At 31.2% G+C, this 24,169-nt stretch overlaps 1 protein-coding gene and 1 long non-coding RNA gene across 2 annotated transcripts; one reads left to right on the top strand and one right to left on the bottom strand.

Annotated features, from left to right (window-relative positions):
* Positions 1–16,606: 16,606 nt before the first annotated feature.
* Positions 16,607–17,368, bottom strand: LOC120167853. Its single transcript, XM_039176747.1, has 4 exons — positions 17,327–17,368; positions 17,030–17,101; positions 16,837–16,929; positions 16,607–16,757 (listed from the first exon to the last, which is right to left on the bottom strand). The coding sequence occupies exons 1-4, from the start codon at positions 17,366–17,368 to the stop codon at positions 16,632–16,634; spliced, it is 333 nt and encodes a 110-aa protein (XP_039032678.1). The 3' UTR covers positions 16,607–16,631.
* Positions 17,369–21,532: 4,164 nt separating this feature from the next.
* LOC120167120 lies at positions 21,533–22,079 on the top strand. The gene is made up of 3 exons (XR_005520006.1): positions 21,533–21,607; positions 21,898–21,958; positions 22,038–22,079. It is a non-coding gene; the product is annotated as an uncharacterized LOC120167120 (long non-coding RNA).
* Positions 22,080–24,169: the final 2,090 nt, after the last annotated feature.

The following is a 24,169-nucleotide window of genomic DNA, read 5'->3' as shown; positions in this document are numbered from 1 at the left end:
GTTGTTTAGAAATTTAAATTTTTATCAATTAAATTAATAGTGCTCATCGTCAGTGATGCTCATCGAACATAATAGCCTCATCCAATATATATTCATATATTTATGCGGATATCATACTTGAAACAAACTACCTTAGAAAAAAACAACTAGCTTTAACCTCACAGGACTTTAAGGGAGAAATTAAATGATTATGAAGGAAATAAAATTTCTTTTCAAGGGAAAGAAGTTAAATGATTTTTATAGATAAAATGTATCAGTATCATCATATTAATTTAAAACATTTTTATTTTTTAAAAATATTAAATTGTATCAATTTAGTTATAATTTTAATAAAATATCCTCCAATATGGTAGTGACATGTGTCACTACCTATTTGGATATTAAATTTATTAATTTGGATTAAAATTATGACCTAATTAATATAATTTATATTGAAGATCAAATATATAATTATACTAATTTTATTAACTGTCACGTCAACACTTCCGTTAAATATTAACAGCAAGTGGTTGACTGAATCCATTTGGATGACCTGATTAACAAAATTTCAAAAATGATGTTCCAAATGAAAAGTGAATATAGTTAGGTGGTCAGTGATATAATTTACCCAAAAAAGATATGGAAAATAATGTAATTAATATTTTACTTTAAATAATTTACCTTTAGATTTTTAATTAATTTATAATTATAAGTTGAGTACTTTAAAATTTTATTTTTTTATCAATTAAATTAATAATGCTTATCATCAGTAGTGCTCAACGGTGCTCGGCGAACATGATTGTTGAGTTAATCGATTGATGGAATCGGCCAAGAGGAGGGTGAATTGGCAATTAAAATCTTGGTGGAAGTTTTTGCAGAAAATTGAAAAGATTTGCACAGCGATTTAGAGTGGTTCGACTTTCTCAACCAAAGTCTACGTCCACTACCTTAGCTATCCACACTAAGGATTTTCCAACAAATTCACTAATTTATTCTTTCTTTTGAGGACAAAGAGTAACCTTACAATTCCCTCAAGAATTATACCTTAATTCTTGAGCACACTCTTTTTCAAAGAGAAATACACAAATTTGCAAACTTACAAGAAAAACCTCACAAGGCAATATGTTTGCACAATTCTAGAACAAGATAAGAACACTCAAAGATGATTACAAATGAGCACAAATTATGTTCTTGAAAGCAAAATGAATATTGAAAGAAAATTTGGCTTGAATTGCACAAACTTGATGTTTGATGCTTTCTCTCTTGTTTCTCTATGATTTCTTCTTAATTGTTATTGATCAATGGCTTCAGAACTTGTTTAAATACTCCTTCAATTGATTCTGAACGTTGGGGATGATTAGTGGAGTCAATAGAGTCGTTTAAGTGTGAAAACAATTAATAAATTCAGTTGGGAGCGTCAGTGCATCGATGCATACCCATGGTGCATCGGTGCATCAAGTGTAAAATTCAAATATTTTGACCGTTGGATCCTTAGTGCATCAGTGCACTAAGAGTACATCGATGCATAAAATGCATTCGATGTTTCAAAAAGGCTAGAGTGCATCGATTCATGGTATGTGCATCGATGCATAAAATACATTCGATGTTCAATTTAATCCATGGTGCATCGATGCATGGAATGGTGCATCGATGCATCACTTTGAAAAATTGATTTTAGGCTTGATTTTGGTTCAAAATACTTTGCGAAAATTGTTTCAAAAATATATATTGAGTATAAAACACAATTGTACACATTTAGTAAGGTTTGAATTTGATCTTGAAATACTTGGAGTAATATTTTGATATTTGAGTAATTAAATCGAATATACTAAGAAAATCATTTGTAAAATCTTAAAATTCATTTAACTTAATTTGTTATATCTAAACATCAAAAATGTTTTCAACAATCTCCCCCTTTTTGATATAACAAAACATTTGTGTAATTTTAAGATTTTCTTTGAAAATTAAGTTTTGAAATCAAGTTTGAAAATTTACTCCCCTTTACTCTAACACTTCTCCCCTTTAACACTTTTACACTACTCACCCTTTTTGTTAAATCAAAAAGACTCTAAAACGTTTTAAACAAGGTTTTGAAAAGCATAGCCAATTGATTATAAGTAAATATAGCTTAAGCTGCTAAGATCACAATCAAAAGAGAGATTAGCCATTAGTTCCATAATCAATATTCATAAACAAATGTGAAATGACATTATTGGTCATATATGTCTAATGATGCAAAAATAAGAAAATTCAACCAAACCAAATATATATATATATATATATTAAGTTCAAAATCCAATCATCCAAACCATAACAAATTCAAACATTTAACAATCCAAAACAAACAACCCAGAAACATCAAAATCAATCCAAGTTTTAAAAATCAAGAAAACATAACAAGGAAACAAATTTACTCCATCGGAGGATCGGGAGGAGAAGGATAATGAGCTCAAACTTCAAGAGTGAGAGCGTCAATACGTTCACGCATCTCCCACTGAAACTCAGTAATCTGAGACTCCATTGAGGCAAACCTCAGATCAAACGACTCTAAGAAAGATCGAAAATATGGTGGCATTTGATCTTCTTGCTGTGCTGGTTCCGGTGCAGGCTCATCGTCTGGTACGTGATCGTCGATATCTTGCATAAGTTGTTGAAACTCGGGATCATCGTCAGCAGCCGGAGCCGGAGCCGGAAGAGGAGGAGGAGCACGAGAAGAGCTAGGAGCAGATCGTGAAGAACTCGCTCCCGGAGTTTGCTTACCGGGTCAAAAGACCCAAAGACCGGTTTCCTCGTCTTGTTTCCAATCCGCTTTCTTCAACGAAGTGAGATTGATTTGATTTTAGAGAGGGATGAGATTGTCGTGAGAGACGTTTAGACCGAGTTTGATAAAAAGGTTACTAAGAAGACATTCATAAATTAATGTTTCGACATGTTTTGAAGGAACAATGTTTATGATATCCACTAGTTGACTAAATATAATGTGGGGCAGATTTATTTTGTTCTTATTCTTGATACAGTGCATCCACCATAAATCCCTAGTACGAAGAGTGGAGTACCTACCTCCGGATGGTCTAAACCACCAAGAGATCATCAAATGAAGAAAACGATCGTGATGAGATCGTAGAGTACTAACACTAGAGTTTGGAACATAGGGATATTCCACAGTTTCATTCTCATTATATAACCCATTATCATCTAGCCCAAAACAAAAAGCTATAGTCTCAGGGTCAATATTAATATATTGGCCTAAAAGATAGGATCTAATTGCTATAGTCCCACATTTAGTTTCGTTTTGAATGCATACCGCATTGGAGTAGAAAATACGAACTAACTGATGATAGATGATAGGTTTGAGGTGAAACATTTTATCAAACTTCCAAGTTTTAAGAATCGGAAGGTATTCGAAGTCAATATCTATCATGGCTTGAAGAGAAGGAATACGCTCTTCTCGGATTCTATAGGATTGGAAAGAATTTATGTACCTAGAGTACAATTTTTCTCTACGACGTTCAGGCATATTAAAACAGTATCCTATAAGACTATTAAGTAGAGGAGGAATGAGATTAGGAGGTCGGGTTGAATGACTCGATGAAGTCCTCAATAATTCAAGGTTCTCTAAACCAAATCCTAATGGGCAATGTTTTGAAAACTATATGAAAATAATTTGAAAAAAATAATAATATGTATAGTTTTCATGAATACAACATAATCAAATCAAAAACATCAAATTTAAAAATTAAATTTAGATTTTCATTTTTTTTAAATTTCAAAAATTCAAAAATTCATTGAAAATTTGTGAGTTTTTGATGAAATTAGTTGTAAATCTTAGTTTGTAGTCATCAAACAATCAATGCCCGATATAATGTTCATCCTAGAACTAATTAAAACTAGTCCTAAGATCAAAAATCAATAAATAGAGGTTTTGAAATATTACCTTGAAAATTTTGGATTTGAGAGGAATGAGATGTTGTGTTGCACGATTTAATGATAGTAGCAAGATATAGAGATGAAAAGCTCGAAGATTTTGACTAAAAACGTTGATTTTGGAGCAAGAGGAGAATTTAGAGATGAAGAGAGGCGTACGGCTGAGGGGTTTAGTTTTTAGGGTTTAAAACAAATAAGAAAATAAACCTTTTAAACCCAAAAACCCGATCGATGCATCGATGGATGACCTTGTGCATCGATTCACATTCAAGGCGTGCATCGGTGCACCTTCATGGTGTATCGATGCACATTCAAGGATGCATCGATGCACATTCAAGGATGCATCGATGCACTGTTAGGTGTATCGATGCATTAAGCACAAAAATGTCAAAAATCCATTTTAAACACTCAAAATGCTAAATTAATTGGCTCTAGTGGTATTAGCAACTCATATAATGAAAATTAATCATGTTCAATCAATCAAATTTATCCTTAAACTACATTTGAACATAAAATTAATTTTCACCAAAGAACATAAACTCCCCCTAACTAATAGGAAAGAATGCAATCAAAAATTATTATTATAAGCATTTTTCATTTATTCTTAAAAGTGCTAAAAATATTTTAAACACTAAGTGAAGATAGGTTAGTTAAACCTAATTCTCTCCTAAGTGTCCAAAAGCTTTCCTTGTCTAAAGGCTTTGTAAAAATATCCACTAATTGATGCAAAGTATCAACAAATTCTAGAACTACATCTTCCTTAGCGACATGGTCTCTAATGAAGTGATGTCTAATTTCAATGTGCTTAGTTCTAGAGTGTTGGATGGGATTTTTAGTGAGACAAATAGAACTAGTATTGTCACACTTGATAGGAATAGTACCTACTTCAATTCCAGAATCAAAAAGTTGTTGTTTCATCCATAAAACTTGTGCACAACAACTACCGGCTGAAATGTATTCCACTTCAATGGTAGATAATGCTACACAATTTTGTTTCTTTGAAAACCAAGAAATCAACATATTTCCAAGGAATTGGCAAGTACCGGAGGTGCTTTTCCTATCTAATTTGCAACCTCCATAATCCGCATCAGAGAAGACATGCAAGCTAAAGGTAGAGTCTCTAGGATACCAAAGTCCTAAACTATGAGTGTCCTTAAGGTATCTAAAGACTCTCTTAACAGCTAATAAATGTGATTCCTTAGGGCATTATTGAAATCTAGCACATAAGCAAACACTAAACATAATGTCCGGTCTACTTGCAGTTAGATAAAGCAAAGAGCCAATCATTGACCTATATAATTTAACATCCACACATTTACCTCCTTCATCTATGTCAAGCTTTATCGATGAGCTCGTTGGAGTGTTATGTGGTTTCCCATTTTTCAGTCCAAACTTCTTGAGCATATCTTTGACGTACCTAGCTTGATTGATGAAGATGCCATCTTTTCTTTGCTTGATTTGGAGTCCCAAGAAAAATGAGAGCTCCCCCATCATGCTCATCTCGAATTCACATTGCATTAGCTTAGAAAATTATTGGCAAAGAACATCATTAGTAGAACCAAATATTATATCATCAATATAAATTTGAACTACTAATAAATCTTTACCTTTATGCTTTAAAAACAATGTAGTGTCAACCTTCCCTTTGGAAAAATCTTTTTCAATTAAAAAGTTTGACAATCTTTCATACCAAGCTCTAGGAGCTTGTTTTAAACCATAAAGTGTTTTTGTCAACTTAAGAACATGATTTGGAAATTTTAAATCTTCAAAACTAGGAGGTTGTTCCACATACACTTCTTCCTTTATAAAACCATTTAAAATGCACTTTTAACATCAATTTGATATAATTTAAATTCATGAAAACATGCAAATGCTAATAACATTCTAATTGTTTCTATCCTAGCTACGGGAGCGTATGTTTCATCATAGTCTATACCTTCTTCTTGAGTATACCCTTGAGCAACAAGTCTAGCCTTGTTTCTCACTATATTACCACTCTCATCAAGCTTATTCCTAAATACCCATCTAGTACCTACAGTAGATTTATTACTAGGCCTTTCAACTAATGTCCATACTTTACTTCTCTCAAATTGATTTAACTCTTCCTTGCATAGCCATAATCCAATGTTCATCATTTAATGCTTCTTTGATATTCTTAGGCTCTATGTATGAGATAAATGCAACATAATTACAAATATTTCTAACAGAAGATCGAGTTGTTACCCCTTTGGATGGATCACCTATAATCTCACCATCCTTGACATAGTTGTACTCTCTTGGGTAAGATACTTCCCTTTATTTAATGGTTGGACTCTCGAGAGGATCTTGAGTTTCCTCATCTTTCGTTTCTTCCTTTGATGATAGTTCTCCAACGTCATGTTCAACGTCATTTATATTTATAATACCTACATCATCATTCAAACAAGAATCCTTCCTCGGAAGGGGATTATCATCGAAAACAACATGTATAGACTCTTCTACAACTAAAGTTCTTTTATTAAATACTCGATAAGCTTTAGAATTTAAGGAATAACCCAGAAAAATTCCTTCATCACTTTTAGCATCAAATTTGCCAAGGTTTTCTTTACCGTTGTTTAAAACAAAACATTTACATCCAAAAAGATGAAAAATAGATAATGTTAGGCTTTTTATTTTTGAAAATTTCATATGGAGTTTTCTTTAAAATTGGCCTAATCATTACTTTATTTACAACATAACAAGCGGTATTTGTGGCTTCCGCCCAAAAATATTTTGGCAAATTGTTTTCACAAAGCATGGTTCTAGCCATTTCTTCTAAAGTTTGATTTTTCTCTCAACAACCCCATTTTGTTGAGGGGTTATAGGTGCTGAAAATTATGACTAATACCATTAGTATTACAAAACTCAGTAAATCCAAGATTTTCAAATTCAGTGCCATGATCACTTCTAACACTAGTGATAGAGTAACCTTTTTCGTTTTTGGATTATTTTTGAAAAAGTGATAAAAAGTTCTAATACTTCATCTTTAGTACTTAAAAATAGAACCCAAGTATATCTAGAATAGTCATCTACCAAGACAAATGCATATTGTTTTCCACCCAAGCTAGTAGTCCTAGTTGCCCCAAAAAGATCTAAATGGATCAATTATAATACTATACTAGTGGATACGTCATTAATGGATTTAAAAGAAATTTGCTTTTATTTTCCTTTAGCACAAGCAACACAAATTTTATCATTATTAAATTTAAGCTTAGGCAACCCTCGAACTAAATTTCCTTGAATTGGCCGTTGCAAAACACTCATACTAGCATGTCCTAGTCTCCTATGCCATAACCAACTATCATGCTCATCCTTAACAACTAGACATAAATTAGTCATATCAATAGAGTCTAAATGCACCATGTATATGTTTCCTATTCTATGACCAACAAGCATAATTCGATTAGATGTAATGTCAATAACTTTACAACCATTAGTTTCAAACATGACATTAAACCCCTTATCACAAAATTGACTAATACTCAAAAGATTATGCTTTAATCCATTCACATACAAAATCATTATGCAATGTTGATTATCGATATTAAGAGCACATGCATAAAATTTATGAAAATGTTATGCATTAAAAATTTATAATATTTTAAAAATATGTATAAACATTAAGAAAAATTTAAGGTCAAAATTTTGCAAAACCAAAGTTCTTGAAAAATCGATATCAATTGTTAAAGAGATATCAATTACATTTTAAAAACAATTTTGACCAAAAATTAATATGATGAACTAGAGTTTATAAAACATTACCAAAAATTACTATGTTCATCATACAATATTTTTCAACATACATGAGATAAAACATAATCATTTAGAATTATTCAACATTTAAAACCTCATGCATGCATAAACTAAGTGAGTAACCAAAAAATAAAATAAAAACATTAAGTTTAAAGATTACCCATTCCCTTTTCATGTGTGGCTAGAGCATTGAATATCATCATCTTTATCACCATTTCTCCCACACACCTACAAGAGACATTTAAGTAAATTTTGGTATCCAAATTGCTTTGGATCCTTAAACATTAGTTTCAATGCCTCTTGTTCCTTTTGGAACCTATACTTGTCTAATTTTAAATCGGTTTCCTTTCTTTAAAGGACAAGTATGTTCCTTATGACCATGATAATAACAATGTGAACATATTGTCATTATTGAACAATATGAATTATTTAAAATGATCTCTTTTTCTTTTGTTAAACATTCAATCTTAACTTTCAAATCAAAATTTTCTTTTTTAATACTTTCAAATTTCATTTTTGAAAGCTCCAAATCCTTCTTCAAGATTTCATTTTTATTTTCAAAATCCATTTTTGTTTCTAGAAGAAGTTTGTTTAATTTGAAAATTTCTTTTTCAAAGTTTTCAGATTTTATTTTTGAAAGCTCTAACTCCTTTCTCAACATTTCATTTTGATTTTCCAAGTCTGTTTTAGCTTTCAAAAGAATATCATTTTTAACAATAAATTTAGAAATCAATTTATTGAATTTGGAGTTCATGGTCTCAAACTCCGAAAATAATTCATCATAAGTATCTTGTAACTCATTAAAAGATTTTGAATTTAATCTATTTGAGTTAGAAGATACCTTTGGCTCTGTAAGAGTTAATAGAGACATCACCTTTATTGGTTCTTCTTCTTACTTGTCTCTATAGATCTCCTCAAGCTTATCCCACATCTCCTTGGCATTTGAACAAGAAGAAACTCCTTTATATACATTAGGATTAACTGCACAACACAACATGTGCATATCCTTTGTATTTTGTTGAGCTTTCTTCCATTCTTGATCACTCCACTTCTTTGCCTTCTTCGTAGGAGAGGAATATCCTATCTCGATTATCATCCAAGCTTCCATATCATATGCTTGGATAAATATCATCATGAACCTCTTCCAACGACGATAATTTGTTCCATTGAAGTAAGGAGGCACGTCAATTGGTCTGGATTCTTCCATGGAGAATGAACCGGAAGTGGACACCATCTTTATCGATTTAACTCTTTCCCGAATCGACTCAAGAGGTAGTTAAACCTTTAAATGAGTGAGGCTCTGATACCAATTATTGGGTTAATCGATTGATGGAATCAGCTAAGAGGGGGTGAATTGGCAATTAAAATTTTGGTGGAAGCTTTTGCAGAAAATTGAAAAGATTTGTACAGCGATTTAGAGTGGTTCGACTTTCTCAACCAAAGTTTACGTCCACTACTTTAGCTATCCACACTAAGGATTTTCCAACAAATTCACTAATTTGTTCTTTCTTTTGAGGGTAAAGAATAACCTTACAATTCCCTCAAGAATTATACCCCAATTCTTGAGCACACTCTTTTTCAAAGAGAAATACACAAATTTGCAAACTTACAAGGAAAACCTCACAAGGCAATATGTTTGCACAATTCTAGAACAAGATAAGAACACTCAAAGATGATTACAAATGAGCACAAATTGTGTTCTTGAAAGCAAAATGAATATTGAAAGAAAATTTGGCTTGAATTGCACAAACTTGATGTTTGATGCTTTCTCTCTTGTTTCTCTATGATTTCTTCTTAATTTTTATTGATCAATGGCTTCAGAACTTGTTTAAATACTCCTTCAATTGATTCTGAACGTTGGGGATGATTAGTGGAGTCAATAGAGCCGTTTAAGTGTGAAAACAATTAATAAATTCAGTTGGGAGCGTCAGTGCATCGATGCATACCCATGGTGCATCGGTGCATCAAGTGTAAAATTCAAATATTTTGACTGTTGGACCCTTAGTGCATCGGTGCACTAAGAGTGCATCGATGCATAAAATGCATTCGATGTTTCAAAAAGGCCAGAGTTCATCGATGCATGGTTTGTGCATCGATGCATGGTATGTGCATCGATGCATAAAATGCATTCGATGTTCAATTTAATCCATGGTGCATCGATGCATGGATTGGTGCATCGGTGCATTACTTTGAAAAATTGATTTTAGGCTTGATTTTGGTTCAAAATACTTTATGAAAATTGTTTCAAAAATATATTGAGTATAAAACACAATTTTACACATTTAGTAAAGTTTGAATTTGATCTTGAAATACTTGGAGTAATATTTTGATATTCGAGTAATTAAATCGAATATACTAACAAAATCAATTGTAAAATCTTAAAATTCGTTTAACTTAATTTTTTATATCGAAACATTAAAGATGTTTTCAACAATGATAGATTCATTCAATAAATATCCATATATTTATGCAGATATAATGCTTGAACCAAAAACCTTAGAAAAAACAACTAGCTTTAACCTCACGGGACTCCAAGAGAGAAATTAAATGATTTTGAAGGTACATAAAATTTCTTTCAAGGGAAAGAAGTTAAATGATTTTTTATAGATAAAATGTACCAGGCTTAAATATACAAAAGGTGTTTAACCTATGTCCGTTTTTTTAGTTTAGTGCCTAACGTTTATTTCGTTCTAGTTTGGTGTCTAACGTTTCATTCCGTTACTCCAAATGGGTCAAGCCGTGACGGACTATTAGTTTTCTCCGTTAAGTGACTCTTGTCACAATCTCATAATTTTGAAATTTATTTTCTAAAAATATTAAAAATATTATTATATATAGAAAGTCTTTTAAATTACAAAAAACCTCAAAATCCCTAAAATCCCAAAATCCTAACACTAACCCGTCACCGCTACCCTTTCTAGCCACGACCACTGCTACCGACATAGCCTTTGTCATCATCCTAGTTATAAGTCGTCGTAGTTATTGTCGATTGGTCGTCGAAATCGCTTGGGATTGCGATTTTTATCCTAGGGTTCGTAGGGTATAAAACGTTGATTCATCGTCGATCGACCGTTGATCAATCACGATTTCATAGGGTTTTGGTCGTCAGGGGAGGTGAGGTTAGGTGGAGCTTCGTCGACGGTAAAGATAGATGGTTGGTGTGGGTTTAGGGGTTGAAATGAAGGTTTTCAAAGTTTTGGGGTTATTTTGAAATTTATGTGTTTTTTTTTCAAAAATATTTAATTTTATTTTTAATTTTATATAATTTTTGTTAAATTATCATATTGTGACACGTATCACTTAACAGAGAAAACTAACGGTCCGTCACGGCTTGACCCATTTTGAGTAACGGAATGAAATGTTAGGCACTAAACTGAAAAAACGGGCATAGGTCGTGCACCTTTTGTATATTTAAGCCAATGTATTATTATCATTAGATTAATTTAAAATATTTTTATTCTTTAAAAAGATTGAATTATATTTATTATTTGATTTTAGATTATAAAATAAAGAATATATTTGTTTTTAGGAATGTTTGAGTTTTAATTTTTCTATTTTTTAATAGATTAAGATTTAGATTTACATATATTTAAATAATTCATGTATAATTTAAAATTTATATATTTTAAAGATTTAGATGTTTAATAAAAGTAATATTTAATTTAAATTTATTTAATATTATTTCTCATATTCTCTCAACTATACATTATATTCTCACATTCATTTCAAATAAATTAAAATATATAATATCACATTCTCAATAATATATAGAATAATATATCAACTAAACATTTTATAAATCGAATACATCTTTACTATGGATGGAATAACCATAACGTCAGTCGGACATAGGCCAATTTGGTTATCAGTTTACATACAAAACTGAATCCCCTCTTAACCCATGAAACTATCCCGTCGGCACCTTGTTACTCAGTTGTCTTGTTTGTTGGACTTGGATTCACAACTACTATCTCACAACAATCACCATTCCACCATCACTAAAATACAATGTAAAACGTACGAGTATTCATTAGTAAATGATTAAGAGTCTTTGAACATATACTATTTTATACTCACCATAAGTTTATTAAAAAAAATCATCTTCAACTGACACCGTTTTATTAGGATTATAATGATCTTTGTTGTCATTTTCACTAGCATTAACGGCTTGTTTACTCTTTTTCTAATTCGAACTTACAAAATGACTAGTGATTTACCAAAAAAAAAAGTAATAAAAATATTTTTTTTAAAGAAAACGTTAAGTTAGTGGAAAGAATAGTCTGATTTACCAAAAATTAACTACATGTTTTTAGTACATAATATTATTGAATGGGAACTAAATTAAATAATTATTTTTAATTCAAAATGTAACAAATATATAAAAGATTATTCGAGATCCATTAATTAATCGAGTGGTTAAGGACGTTCATATCATCTCACTTGACTTGACGCGGGTTTGAATCTCAATATTTATCTTAAAAACTTTTGTTCCAAAAATCCTAAAAGAATTTAATTTATTTACAAGATCATTTAGTCTTTTTTATTAAATGATTCAAATATTCTTTGAATAAATTTTATTTTATTCGATTTATTATAGAAATATAAAATAAACTTTAGTTTATCTAATTTATTATAGAAATATAAAAGAGTACGAATTACATATATTTAAAAGAAAGTTTAGTTTGGCCAAGATCAAATGACTAAGGAAAATATGAACAATTAATTAACTGATCAAATATAAGGGAATAATGATGCGCAGTTTGACCAACCGACCAAATTTATTTGTTCTATAAGATGTGAATTTAAAAATTCTGAAATGCATAATATCCTTTTTACATGAGAGTGGAGAGGAGCAATGATCTTGTTATCGCTTAAGAAATTATATAATTATAAAGTAATCCAATATAAAAAATACTTTTAAAAATAATAAATAATTTAAACATTATATCAAAGAATATTTAAATGACTCAAGATGAATTGTAGATATATTATATAAATATAATAATAAATATTATTTCCTTGAATAATCTAGAAATATTTAATTATTTTTAGTTATTATTTTCCTTTTTCTGCCATTGACAAAATAAGCATTGCCTTTTTTAAAATTATATTTTAATATACTTTGATTTATGAATTGGAGGGAGAGACAGAGACCTAATGTGAAAATTTCTTTTTGTAATTTTAAGAAATCATATAATTATAAGGTAGTTAAATAGAAAATTTGATTCATCTCTATTGAGGGAGAGTAATTTAAGCATTATATAAAAAATTTAAATGATTCGAGATGAATTATAGATATAGAATATAATTTTTTCTTTATTTTATTGGTTCCGAAAAGGTAACAGCTAATTACTGTCTACCTGTATGAATTTCTTCTGCTCGAACTCTTTCAACTACTTCTCCTGGTGGGTGGGAGCACTTCTTGAAGCTGAGTTGGAGGTTTCAGGCACACTTCGCCATTTCGTCTGCTGCTTTATTCACCTCTCTTGGGACGCATCTGAAGGTGACTACCCATTCTTTTGCCAGGAGTCTGTCTATGTGTTGCAAGATGGTCAAATTTCTTCCTTCTCTCGATGGTTCTTTTTATCATTTGAATGGAATGGCTTCCGAGCAATCAGCTTCCAGTATAACCTTCTTCTCTCCATTGTCCCATGCTATTTGGAGGCCGTCAAGGATTCCCCAAAGCTCTGCGACTAACGATGGGCAGTAACCTATCTTTCTTGTAAAACCATAAATCCATTCGCCTTTGTGATTACGGGCAAGTCCACCACACGTTGCTTCGCATGTCCTATTTTGTCTGGCAGCATCAACGTTCACTTTGCACCAATGGGTTTCCGGTTGTGACCAGTTCGTCGTGTTCTCCTGGGATGGATTTAACCTTCTCGCTTTTGGAAAACCTTGTGTTGGATATGTCCTGCGTTAATCTCTTTGCTTTCTCTATAATCGTTTCTCTCTCAATCAATTCTGTGTCAAAGACGGAACGATTCGTGTTATCCCAGAGTATCCATAGAGTTGTACTGAAAAATGTGCTCCAGTTTGTTTTCTCTTGTGATGGCGAGATGGTGGTTTTCAGATTATCATTGATCCATGTGTTCATATCCATGCTAAGAAATTGAATCAAGTCTTTTGGGTTAATCAGTTGTTCCCAGACTCTTATTGCATTCGGGCAAGTTCTAAGTATGCAGTTGATGGGCAAGTTCTAAGTATGCAGTTGATGTCCTCGATTGATTCTCCACATGATGAACAAGCATAATCTCATGTCATGTGCCTTCAAACTCGTTCCTCGTTCGTTAAAAAAACGCTACTTGCATACAAGCTAGAGAAAGGTTCTAATTCTTGGGAGACTTTGATGTTTTGAGATTATTTTGCAGATGGTTTCCCTTTCATCTCTTGATTCATTACCAATGGTGAAGCGATGATTCTTGGAGTACTTCCATCCTGGTGTGTCACGTTGGTTATCATCGATCGGTGGTGGGAAGGCATCTAATGACTGTATCGCTTTAATTGATAAGAGGCTGGTAAAAGCGTTCCAGTGGCCCTCTCCGGTTATCAGATCGTGAACTTTGGCTGAGCGGTCTTCGATTAGATCAGGACTGGTGCATTGGTCGTGTAGAGGGCCTATGTCATCAAGCCAGTTGTCGTTCCAAAATTCTATGTTTTTGCCATTTCCCACATTCCATGTTAGATTGGCTTTGAAGGATGGCCAAATAGACACCAGACCCCTCTATAGGTATGATCCACATCTATTCGGTAGGGTGGATGGAAGATTCTCTCCGAGTTTGTATTTGTCGCGCAAGACTTGTACCCAGAGTAGATCAGTTCTCGTGAGTAGTTTATATGCTAGTTTCATTTGAAAGGCCTCATTCTGTTTTCTCATGTGTTTTAGGCCCTGTCCTCCCTCATGTATCGGCATGCAGAGAGAGTTCCAATTTACTAGATGTATTCCTCCTCTTTCGGCTGTTATACCCCATATGAAGCTTCTAATTAGACGTTCAATTTCGTCGACTACACCTTTGGGAAGTAAGGTGGATTGCATAGCATAGTATGGTATTGATGAGAGGGCTGATTTAGCTAACATAATCCTTCCTGCTAGTGATAGTGAGGTAACTTTCCACCCTGAGAGACGATTTCGAATTTTCTAGATAATCTGATCATAAGTGGTCTTTGTGACTCTTTTGTGGATAATGGGTACTCCCAAATATCTCCTTAGATCATCAGCTTCTTTAAAGCCTAGTTGGCCGCTTATTGTGTTACGAATCTGTGTAGGGATATTATTGGAGAAAAACATGTTGGTTTGGTCATGCTTACCTTTTGACCCGAAGCAAGGTAGAAATCTTGGAGTGTTTTGCTCATGATTCTTCACTGTGATATATCAGTTTCCGCAAATAGAATTAGGTCATCTACGAAAAATAAGTGTGGTCACAACAACAAATTTTCTTATTAGTGGCATCTAGGTTATAGTCACTAAACTTCAATTTATGTCACTAGATGTATTTTGTGACATAAAAGTCAATGTCACAACGATCGTCACCCTAGGTGTGTCAGTAAATGTCAAAAGTGACGATGTATGTGTTATCGTCATGTATTGTTAAATATATAGTGACGCTAATGGATAACATCACAGTTTAATTTGCCCTTCAATGACAATTACTTTTGTCACCAAATGATGTACATTTTCGTCATTAATAAATCATATTGTCACCAATAACACAATAATTTCATTGTATACGTGACAAAAAGAAATTTGTTACATTGTTAGTAACGTAGTATATAGTCACCTAATAGTTGCATGGATGACATTTATATATAACGTCACTATATAATTAATATTCAATGACAACTAATTATGTCACTAAATTATGTAAAATTTCATTATTGATGATTTATATCGTCACGGATAATACATTAAAATCAACCAATATGTGACGAAAGAGATATTGTCAAATTTTTAGTGACATAATATAAATGTTACTTAATAATATTATGAATGACATTTATGCATAATGTCACTTTATAATTTATATTCTATGACAGTTGGTTACGTCACTAAATTAAATAAGATTTCGTTATTGATAATTTATATTGTCACAAATAATACATTAAAATCAACTTATATGTGGTGAAAGAGATATTGTCACATTTTTAGTGACATAATATATTGTTACCTAATAATATTATGAATGATGATTATGCATAATGTCACCATATATAATGTCACCAATATAGTGGAAAAACTAAAATTTGTCACATTTTTAATGACTATATATTAAAATAAAATTATTTATACAAATCTAAATAAAAATATATATTTCACTTATTGCAAAATAATAAGATTTAAACAAATATTTCACTAAAAACATAATAATTTCATTTTTATAAATATAAAAATGTTTAAATGTTTACATAAAATAAAAAAACTATGATAATAATATGACTTGTGGAATATTTTGTTGTAGCAGTTTCAATCCAAACCTTGAGTCAGTTGTGATTCTGTTGATATTGAGTTCATGGTATCATTTGAAGCTACAAATTAAAATAATCAACATTAGTTACTATAATTAATATTATATAATAAATTTTATTTTATTAACTATATGTTTACCTGAAAATTGAAGTGATGTCACTTGAATTCCAACAACTAACAAAACAGATATCATAGCTTCCATTTGAGTTTGAATCAATTCAAAATTCGACTTATAGTTATTAATTTCATCTTATTTATTCTTCAAACTCTTTTTTAACTCGATTGTATCTGCACTTGAATTTGTTTTATTAGGCTTTGTCCCATATCCAAACCCCAAAATGTATCCTGGTCTCGTACCAAGTACCTCATCCATTATATCATCAATATTCTTAGGTTCTACTCCTTCTTTAACTGGAGTTGATTGCAACTCCACCATTTTCTCCTAAAAAAATTCATTCATATATAAAATAATCCTTAGATGAAAAATTACAATTTAATACTTAATTTTGTGAGGTCTTACATATTTTGCTTGTGCCTCATATGTTTTCCATCCTTTGTCATTTGAATAATGTGTTGCCTTGAAGAAATCCATCTTATTTGGTTCTTCATCATCATTGCGCTATATGATTTCAAAAATAAAAATTAGACTTTAAAATAAAAATAAACTTTATAATAAATATCAAAAGTGTCCAACTTACCATAGCATATCGGCTAGCGACAAAAGCCCGAGATCCTTGATTAGGAGTTAACTTGACATTTCTTCTAACTCTTGCATTAGTTTCACACTTCCTCTTCAATTAAAAACATGTATAAACATAATTTATAATTTATTATAGAAATAAAAAGAGTAAAAATTTATGAATCACATAAATCAAAATACAATAATCATACCTGATATTCAGGATCACTAAACAAATCACAAAGTTGTTCCCAATTTTCTTGTGTCAAGTTATTTTGTGTCAGCTTGTTTGGCGTGCCACAACATCATTTGAGAATTTCTTAAAGTGCAAATGAACCTTATGTCGATGGTTCTTGATAACTTTGACATAATTAACATGACAGAGCTCTTCACATAATCATCATCTAAATTCATATCCAACTTTGACTAAAACATTAAAAAAATATACAATTAGATAAATTAAGTACATAAATATTAAAAAAAAGAAATATTAAACTAAATAAACTCACTTTGAGTCTCTCTATGGCATGAAGTTTATCATTATCCTTCATATCCTTCCATTTTGTTGGTATTAATATGAATTGTCGTGAAATGATTCCAATTTCAGAAGATAATTTGGCTGATTAAACTGCATCAATAGGTTGACCCTTTCCCTCTGGTATCTCTACTATCAACTTATTCTTACCTTTCATGAGATTTTCTAGTCCCTTACCTCGACTTGGTCCTCGTACCTTTTTATATGATAAATTTGTTGAATCTATAGAATAAAAATATTAATTTTGGAATAATAAAAAAATAAATAAATTATTCAACATTAAAGTCAAAGACTTTGTTACAAAGAAAATAATATGTATATATACATATTTTTATTTTATTTTATATTTTTTAACTATATCATTGGTACTACTCAATCCTCATTTGTTATTCATTTATATAAAAATTGGAAATAATGTTTACCTGAATTTTCAATTGTTGTATATGGATCAATTTCTTCATGTGTTTGATTTGGAGCATCAGTAACTTGTTGATGTTCAGATTCTTGGGTTCGATTTAGTTTACTGGAGACTTCTTGAGTTTCATTTTCTTGTGTTCGAAACCTTTTACGAGATACTTTGCCTGGTGCCATCCTAAAACATATAAAAAATATTATAAGTAATATATATTAGCAATGAGATCAGAATACTGCTAAATGTCTAGTTGTATATACTGCTACCATTTGTGTTTAATAAAAAATAAAATAAATATTATATTTAGAGCCAATTAATCAAAACAGTACTATTGAATTTATATAAATTACACGTGACATTCCTCCATATAGGTTTGCTTGAAATATGATTTCCCATGTGATTAAGGTCACCAATAGTGAATTATATAAGTTCATGAATGTGTTTTATTTTGTATGATCTAAGCCAAGTTTGAATTAATTCACTGCTATGAGATTCAAAACATATTCATATCCTACCCCATAGCAGTACCATTCATATCCTACCCCATAGCAGTGAATTTTAAAGTTTCAATATGTTTTGGAAATAACCTTGGGCGCATGGACTGTTCATATCCTACCCCATAACAGTGAATTATATAAGTTCATGAATGTGATTAAGGCCCTATCATTATTAATAAAAACATAGCAACGATTTAATAAAAGGTGCTACAGGTTGGATTTGAGCCAACGAACACATATATAATCTAGTGATTTCTTAGGGATTGCATCGACATATATACTTAAATCATATATGTAAATAGACTGTTTCTTGCATATAAAAAAACTGACGGGCACTGAGTATAAGCACATGCGTTAGAAGATAGGACATGGACTTGGTCAGTGAAAGAAAATAAATATAAAAAAGAATTACCTGGTTAGCTTTCAGAAGTCAAATCCAGAGCGCAAAAGATAAACCAAATATTCAAGTAGATACAGTTTCTGTATGCTTTATATCACAACATTATAGCAAGTAGCAAATAATTCAACATACCTGTTCTTGGATAAACAAGGCAGAAGAATAAATCCCGTTCTTTAATTTGAATCTTTTTGGAGCAACACAAACCTAGAAATAACCCCAATTGATGGTATTCTTAACTCTAAAGTAAGTCAAATACACATATTATGAATGAGAAAAAATCTTGCTATGTGTAAGGAATATTCAATTTTATTAGAGGGAACGTAATTTTTATTTGGAGGGAAGTTGAAAATTACCTCCAATATATTCAACATAATTATTAAAAATTAGAAAAATATAGAAAATTTAGATAAATTTAAAATAGTAAGAATATTTCTCTTTAAAAATATTAAAAGTATAAAATAATTGAAGTAAATACTATTTTTAACTATTTCATAATAAATAAATAATCCAATTAATGGTGAGAAGGAAAGTGATGTTGATACCAGCAGTGATGAGGATGCCAGTGGAGAAGAAAGTTCAGATGAGGATCAAAAGACACCTAAGAAGGTAAGCGTACATGCTATAAGGACATCAAGGAGCTGCAGCACTGAAGTTTTTCCTTTGTTTTTCTAACCACCGCTGAATGGTTTGGCCTAGGTTGGACCAAGCAAGAATAATCCTAAAAAATAATTCAAAGCGTATACATGTGTATGAGAATTATAAATAATTGTATGATTTTTATTGTATCTTATATGAAGTATAAGATTATTAAAACCCTAAATTGATTGTACTATAAATAACCGTATTAATTATATTTATTTCTTATTATATTATTTTTAAATTAATTAAAAATATGTAGAATTTAAAATAATATGATCGATGCAAATGAGAGTTGGTACAAGTGGTTGAGATTCATGAATTTGAGCTTGTAAGGCCAAATTTGAATCCTACCGCCATCACTCTTGGTGGGAAATTTGTAAATTCCTATGTATATCTCAATTGGATCTTATGTATGCCCTGACCCTAGACTGGGGTGTTACCCCTAACCTAAACTTTATTGTACCAAAAAATAATAGAATCAATTGTACGTGTTGCTAAGGAAAGCTCATAAGTAACACACAATATGAATAAAAGTTATATACTTTTATGTTGTATCCAACAATTATTGAATAAATAGTGGACGATTTGAATCTATTAACACTCATAGTCCGAACACATGCTATAATTAGGTGTGAATAGAACTCAATTCGACTCAAAAATTGATCTTTTCAAATTAGTTCGACTAGAAAAAAAACTCAACTAATAAGTTTATAGACTTAACTCAACTTAAAAGATTTCAAAATCAAGTTTAATTATAAATAGAACTCAAATAATAACTCGAATAACTCAAAAAAAAAACTTTAAATGTGAGTTGAGTTGTAAAATATAACTCGTCAACTTGAATAGGTCAAATTTTTTTGACTTGACTCTGTCAAGCACTCACCCTAACTATAATTAACTTACTTTTTATATATGTCATTTTCACCGATTTCGATATACATCATAATTTATATTAATTTAACAACTATATATTAAATAATTAAATAATTTATTAATATATTTTAAATAATTTACTAACTTACTTTCTATATATTAAATAATTTATTAATATATTTTAAAGAATTTTTTTTGGATTGAATATTAAAGATTTTTTTAATTAACTTACTTTCTATGTATATTTGTTGTGTCTAACAGTTTATATGCTTATCGGGAATCTGTGTTATTCTTGTGGAGCCATCAATTGGGGTTTTTTAGGTTTGTGTTGCTCCAAAAAGGTTCAAATTAAAGAACGTGATTTATTCTTCTGCCTTGTTTATCCAAGAACAGGTATGTTGAATTATTTGCTACTTGCTATAATGTTGTGATATAAAGCATACAAAAACGACATCTACTTGAATATTTGGTTTATCTTTTGCTCTCTAGATTTGACCTCTGAAAGCTAACCAGGTAATTCTTTTTATATTTATTTTCTGTCACTGACCAAGTCCATGTCCTATCTTCTAACGCATGTGCTTATACTCAGTGCCCGTCAGTTTTTTATATGCAAGAAACAGTAGTTTCAAGATTCAAATCTCACTAAACTCCGATTTGAAGATTCTGTAAGTCGGTTGATATCCGACTCGGTTGATTGACTGAGCCATTTTTTTTGCAAGTAGTGTGAAGTTTCAAAAGTATGTTATTCAAATGACATGTTGAAGTTTCAGCCATTTTATTCTCTTCAAATGAGGGAATGCATTATTGAAAAACAAACCATTGACTTACTTCCATCTGTCATACCAACTACTAGCCACGAAACTGAGTGTATTAAATTGATCATTTGTGCAAATCCCTAATGTTGACATTGTTTTTCTTGATTCATAAGAGCTTTGAATTCTGTAATTTTTCTATGATTAGGATGGAGGACAATGCTTGTTGTTCCAGAGCTTGAGAGGGAGGTTGAATTGCTTTGGGAATCAAGAGATAAGCGAAAGGTGGATTTACATGTTTGATGTTTGTCATGGAATTTAAATTTTGTATGGGACTGTTTGGGTAATTTATTGTAAAACTTTAATTCATTAAGAAGAATGTGTTATAACCATACAAGTGGCATAACTTGGACGATATTCTATTTTTGATTTGATAAGAATTCGTTAGTCCATATCTATATTATCTCATGGTTCATCTATCTGTTTGGTAAGATTTGAGGGGAATTCAGCCCAAAACATGTAGAAGTTTTAAAGCATGAGAACTCTTACCACGTTCCTGTTTTATAATAGCATTTTAATTCCTTGCAACCGATACATGTACGTTCATGCAACAATTAAGGTCGTTGAGGAACGAGCGTGATCTTGTTGAAGACTAAGTTCATCATTTGAAGTGATCTCTCAAGTAAGTACTGATTTTATGATTTGATCATTCAAATTGATGTCATCAATTTGAATACCCCTTAATGATGTCTTTAGTATCACTACCCCTGTTTTCACACATAATGACAAAGTGAATAATTCTATCTTGGAACCCTGGTTTGATATCTTCATTAAATATTCACTTCAAAATTTCAAATCATTAGTACAATCGAGAATTTTAATCTTTGCTTTAGTAAATTTTGTTATTATTATTTGTTTTGGTTCCTTTTCCTTTCATTCTCATTTTAGCAAAGAGTTGTTCTTGCTACTTAGATTTGAAAGTCTTCGTGATGATGAAAAGCAGAATATGATTTCAACTCTGGGTGATTTGGAGGTTAGGCCTTTAGACCTTGATTTATTTTTATTAGTAGTGACAGATAATGATATCAATTTCAATCGTCCCTTTTTAACAGTCTCGAAGGGATCAAGTTCGTCTTGCTCATCAGCAGGTTCAAGAGGATTGTCTCCAACTTAAGCTTGTATTCCCTGGACAAATACTATAGTCCAAGTGAAGATTTCATGCCTCACGAACTTCATATTATTCCCTTGTGAAAGTTGTTCCCTTGCCGAGAACTGAAGGTAATGTTGCCAATTGTCATGTACACTGCCAAAACAATGGTTGTTTCACATGTGATCTATATTATTGCGAAATTGTATTATGTTGTTTTAACTATGCTCATGTTTTAATTCTAAATTCATGTTTTTTTCTAATTTAACTATTTGATCTTGTACTTAACCTCTTATATATATATTTTTTATTTTGTACTAGGATAATTTAACACCATGGATAAAAGTTGGATGATGGAGTCCAAATATTCTGCGAACTATGTTGTACGTGTTTCATCTTTCATGAAATTTTTTAAAAGCAATATGGGATCAGAATGTAAAATTCGATGTCCTTGTCGGGAATACGTAAATGTATGTGTTAGAACTCAGAATGAGGTGGACGATCATTTACTTTTAAAAGGTATTTCAGGAAGTTATACCAAATGGGTTTATCAAGGTGAGCAATTTGATTTTATTGGTAGGAGTGATCCATTTAATGAGGGTATATCTCATGATGCTGAAGTATTAGATGATGGATTAAATGATTTATTAGGATATTTGTTCCCCATATTAAATGAAGATCAAACAAATCAAGGTTTTAATTTCAGTGAAGGTGAAAAAGAAGGTAAAAGTTTCAGCAATGTGTTGAATGACGCACAACGTGTCTTATTACCAGGATATTCAAGCATGTCTACATTGTCTTTTATTGTTAAATTGTTACATATCAAGGCTTACTTCCAAATGAGTAACAAAGCAATAAATATGATATTGGGACTATTGAGAGAGGCTTTTCCAAATAGTACAATTCCAGCATCATATTATGATGCAGTTAAAGTTATGAGAGAAATAGGACTTAGTTACATACCAATTCATGCATGCAGATATGATTGTGCTCTATTTTGGGGAGAGTTCAAAGATAGACAAAGTTTCCTGAAATGTGGAACGTCACGGTGGAAGGTTCTTGAGAAAAAAATACGATGGAAAGTTCAACATTATTTTCCGCTAAAACCAAGACTCCAATGATTGTTTATGAAAAAGAGCATAGCACAAGATATGCAGTGGTACGCAAAAAAACGTGTTGATGATGATACATTAAGGCATTCGACGGATGAAGATGCTTGGAAAGGTTTCAACAAGGAGAATGAATGGTTTGCAAGTGATCCGAGAAATGTTAGGCTTGGCCTAGCAACTGATGAATTCAATCAATTTGGGAATATGAGTTGTACATATTGTAATTGGCCAATTATTGTTATTCCGTATAATCTTCCTCCTTGGAAATGTATGACAGAGCCATTCATGATGATGTCATTACTTATTCCTAGAAGAAACTCTCCTGGAAAAGATATTGATGTCTATTTAAGGCCATTGATAAATGAACTGAAAGATTTATGAAAAAATAAAGTGTGGACTTATGATGCTTACAAGAATGAGCATTTTCAATTGTATGCAGATGTTCTTTGGACTATAAATGATTTTCCTGCTTATGGGGATTTATCAGGTTGGAGTACAAAAGGATATTTGGCATGTCCCATTTGTAACGTTGATGAGGTGTCACAAAAGTTGAGAAATAAGATATGTTACATGTTTCATCGTCGTTTTCTACCTCATAATCATGTTTGGAGAAAACGTAGAATGTTTGATGGTAAGATAGAAAACAGATCAAAGCTGAAAGATGTATTTAGGATTGAGTTGTTACAACAACTAAATTGTCTCAAAGAGAATGACTTTGGGAAATATCCGAATAAATTGAAGAGGAAACATATACCTGAAGAGTTGAATTGGACAAAGAAAAGCATATTCTTTGAGCTGGCTTACTGGAAAACAATGAAGTTATGATACAATCTAGATGTCATGCATATTGAGAAGAACATATGTGATAACATTTTAGGAACGATGTTGAACATTGAAGGAAAAATAAAAGAAATTGTAATTGCAAGATTAGATCTTGAGGACATGAAAATCAAGAAAGAATTACATTTTAAAAAAAGAAGATGGTTCT

Source organism: Hibiscus syriacus, unplaced genomic scaffold (genome assembly GCF_006381635.1).
Source record: "Hibiscus syriacus cultivar Baekdansim isolate YM2019G1 unplaced genomic scaffold, ASM638163v2 tig00003041_pilon, whole genome shotgun sequence".
In the NCBI taxonomy this organism is placed as follows: Eukaryota; Viridiplantae; Streptophyta; class Magnoliopsida; order Malvales; family Malvaceae; genus Hibiscus; species Hibiscus syriacus.
This window is presented reverse-complemented; position numbering and strand designations above follow the sequence as displayed.

Excerpts from the sequence above, each read along its gene's own strand:
- LOC120167853 (XM_039176747.1), bottom strand. The coding sequence starts at position 17,368 with ATGAAGGATAATGATAAACTTCATGCCATAGAGAGACTCAAA. Across the intron at positions 17,102-17,326 it reads ATGCCATAGAGAGACTCAAA|CTGACACAAAATAACTTGAC; the intron begins GTGAGTTTATTT and ends ACGCCAAACAAG. Across the intron at positions 16,930-17,029 it reads TTAGTGATCCTGAATATCAG|AGGAAGTGTGAAACTAATGC; the intron begins GTATGATTATTG and ends TTTTAATTGAAG.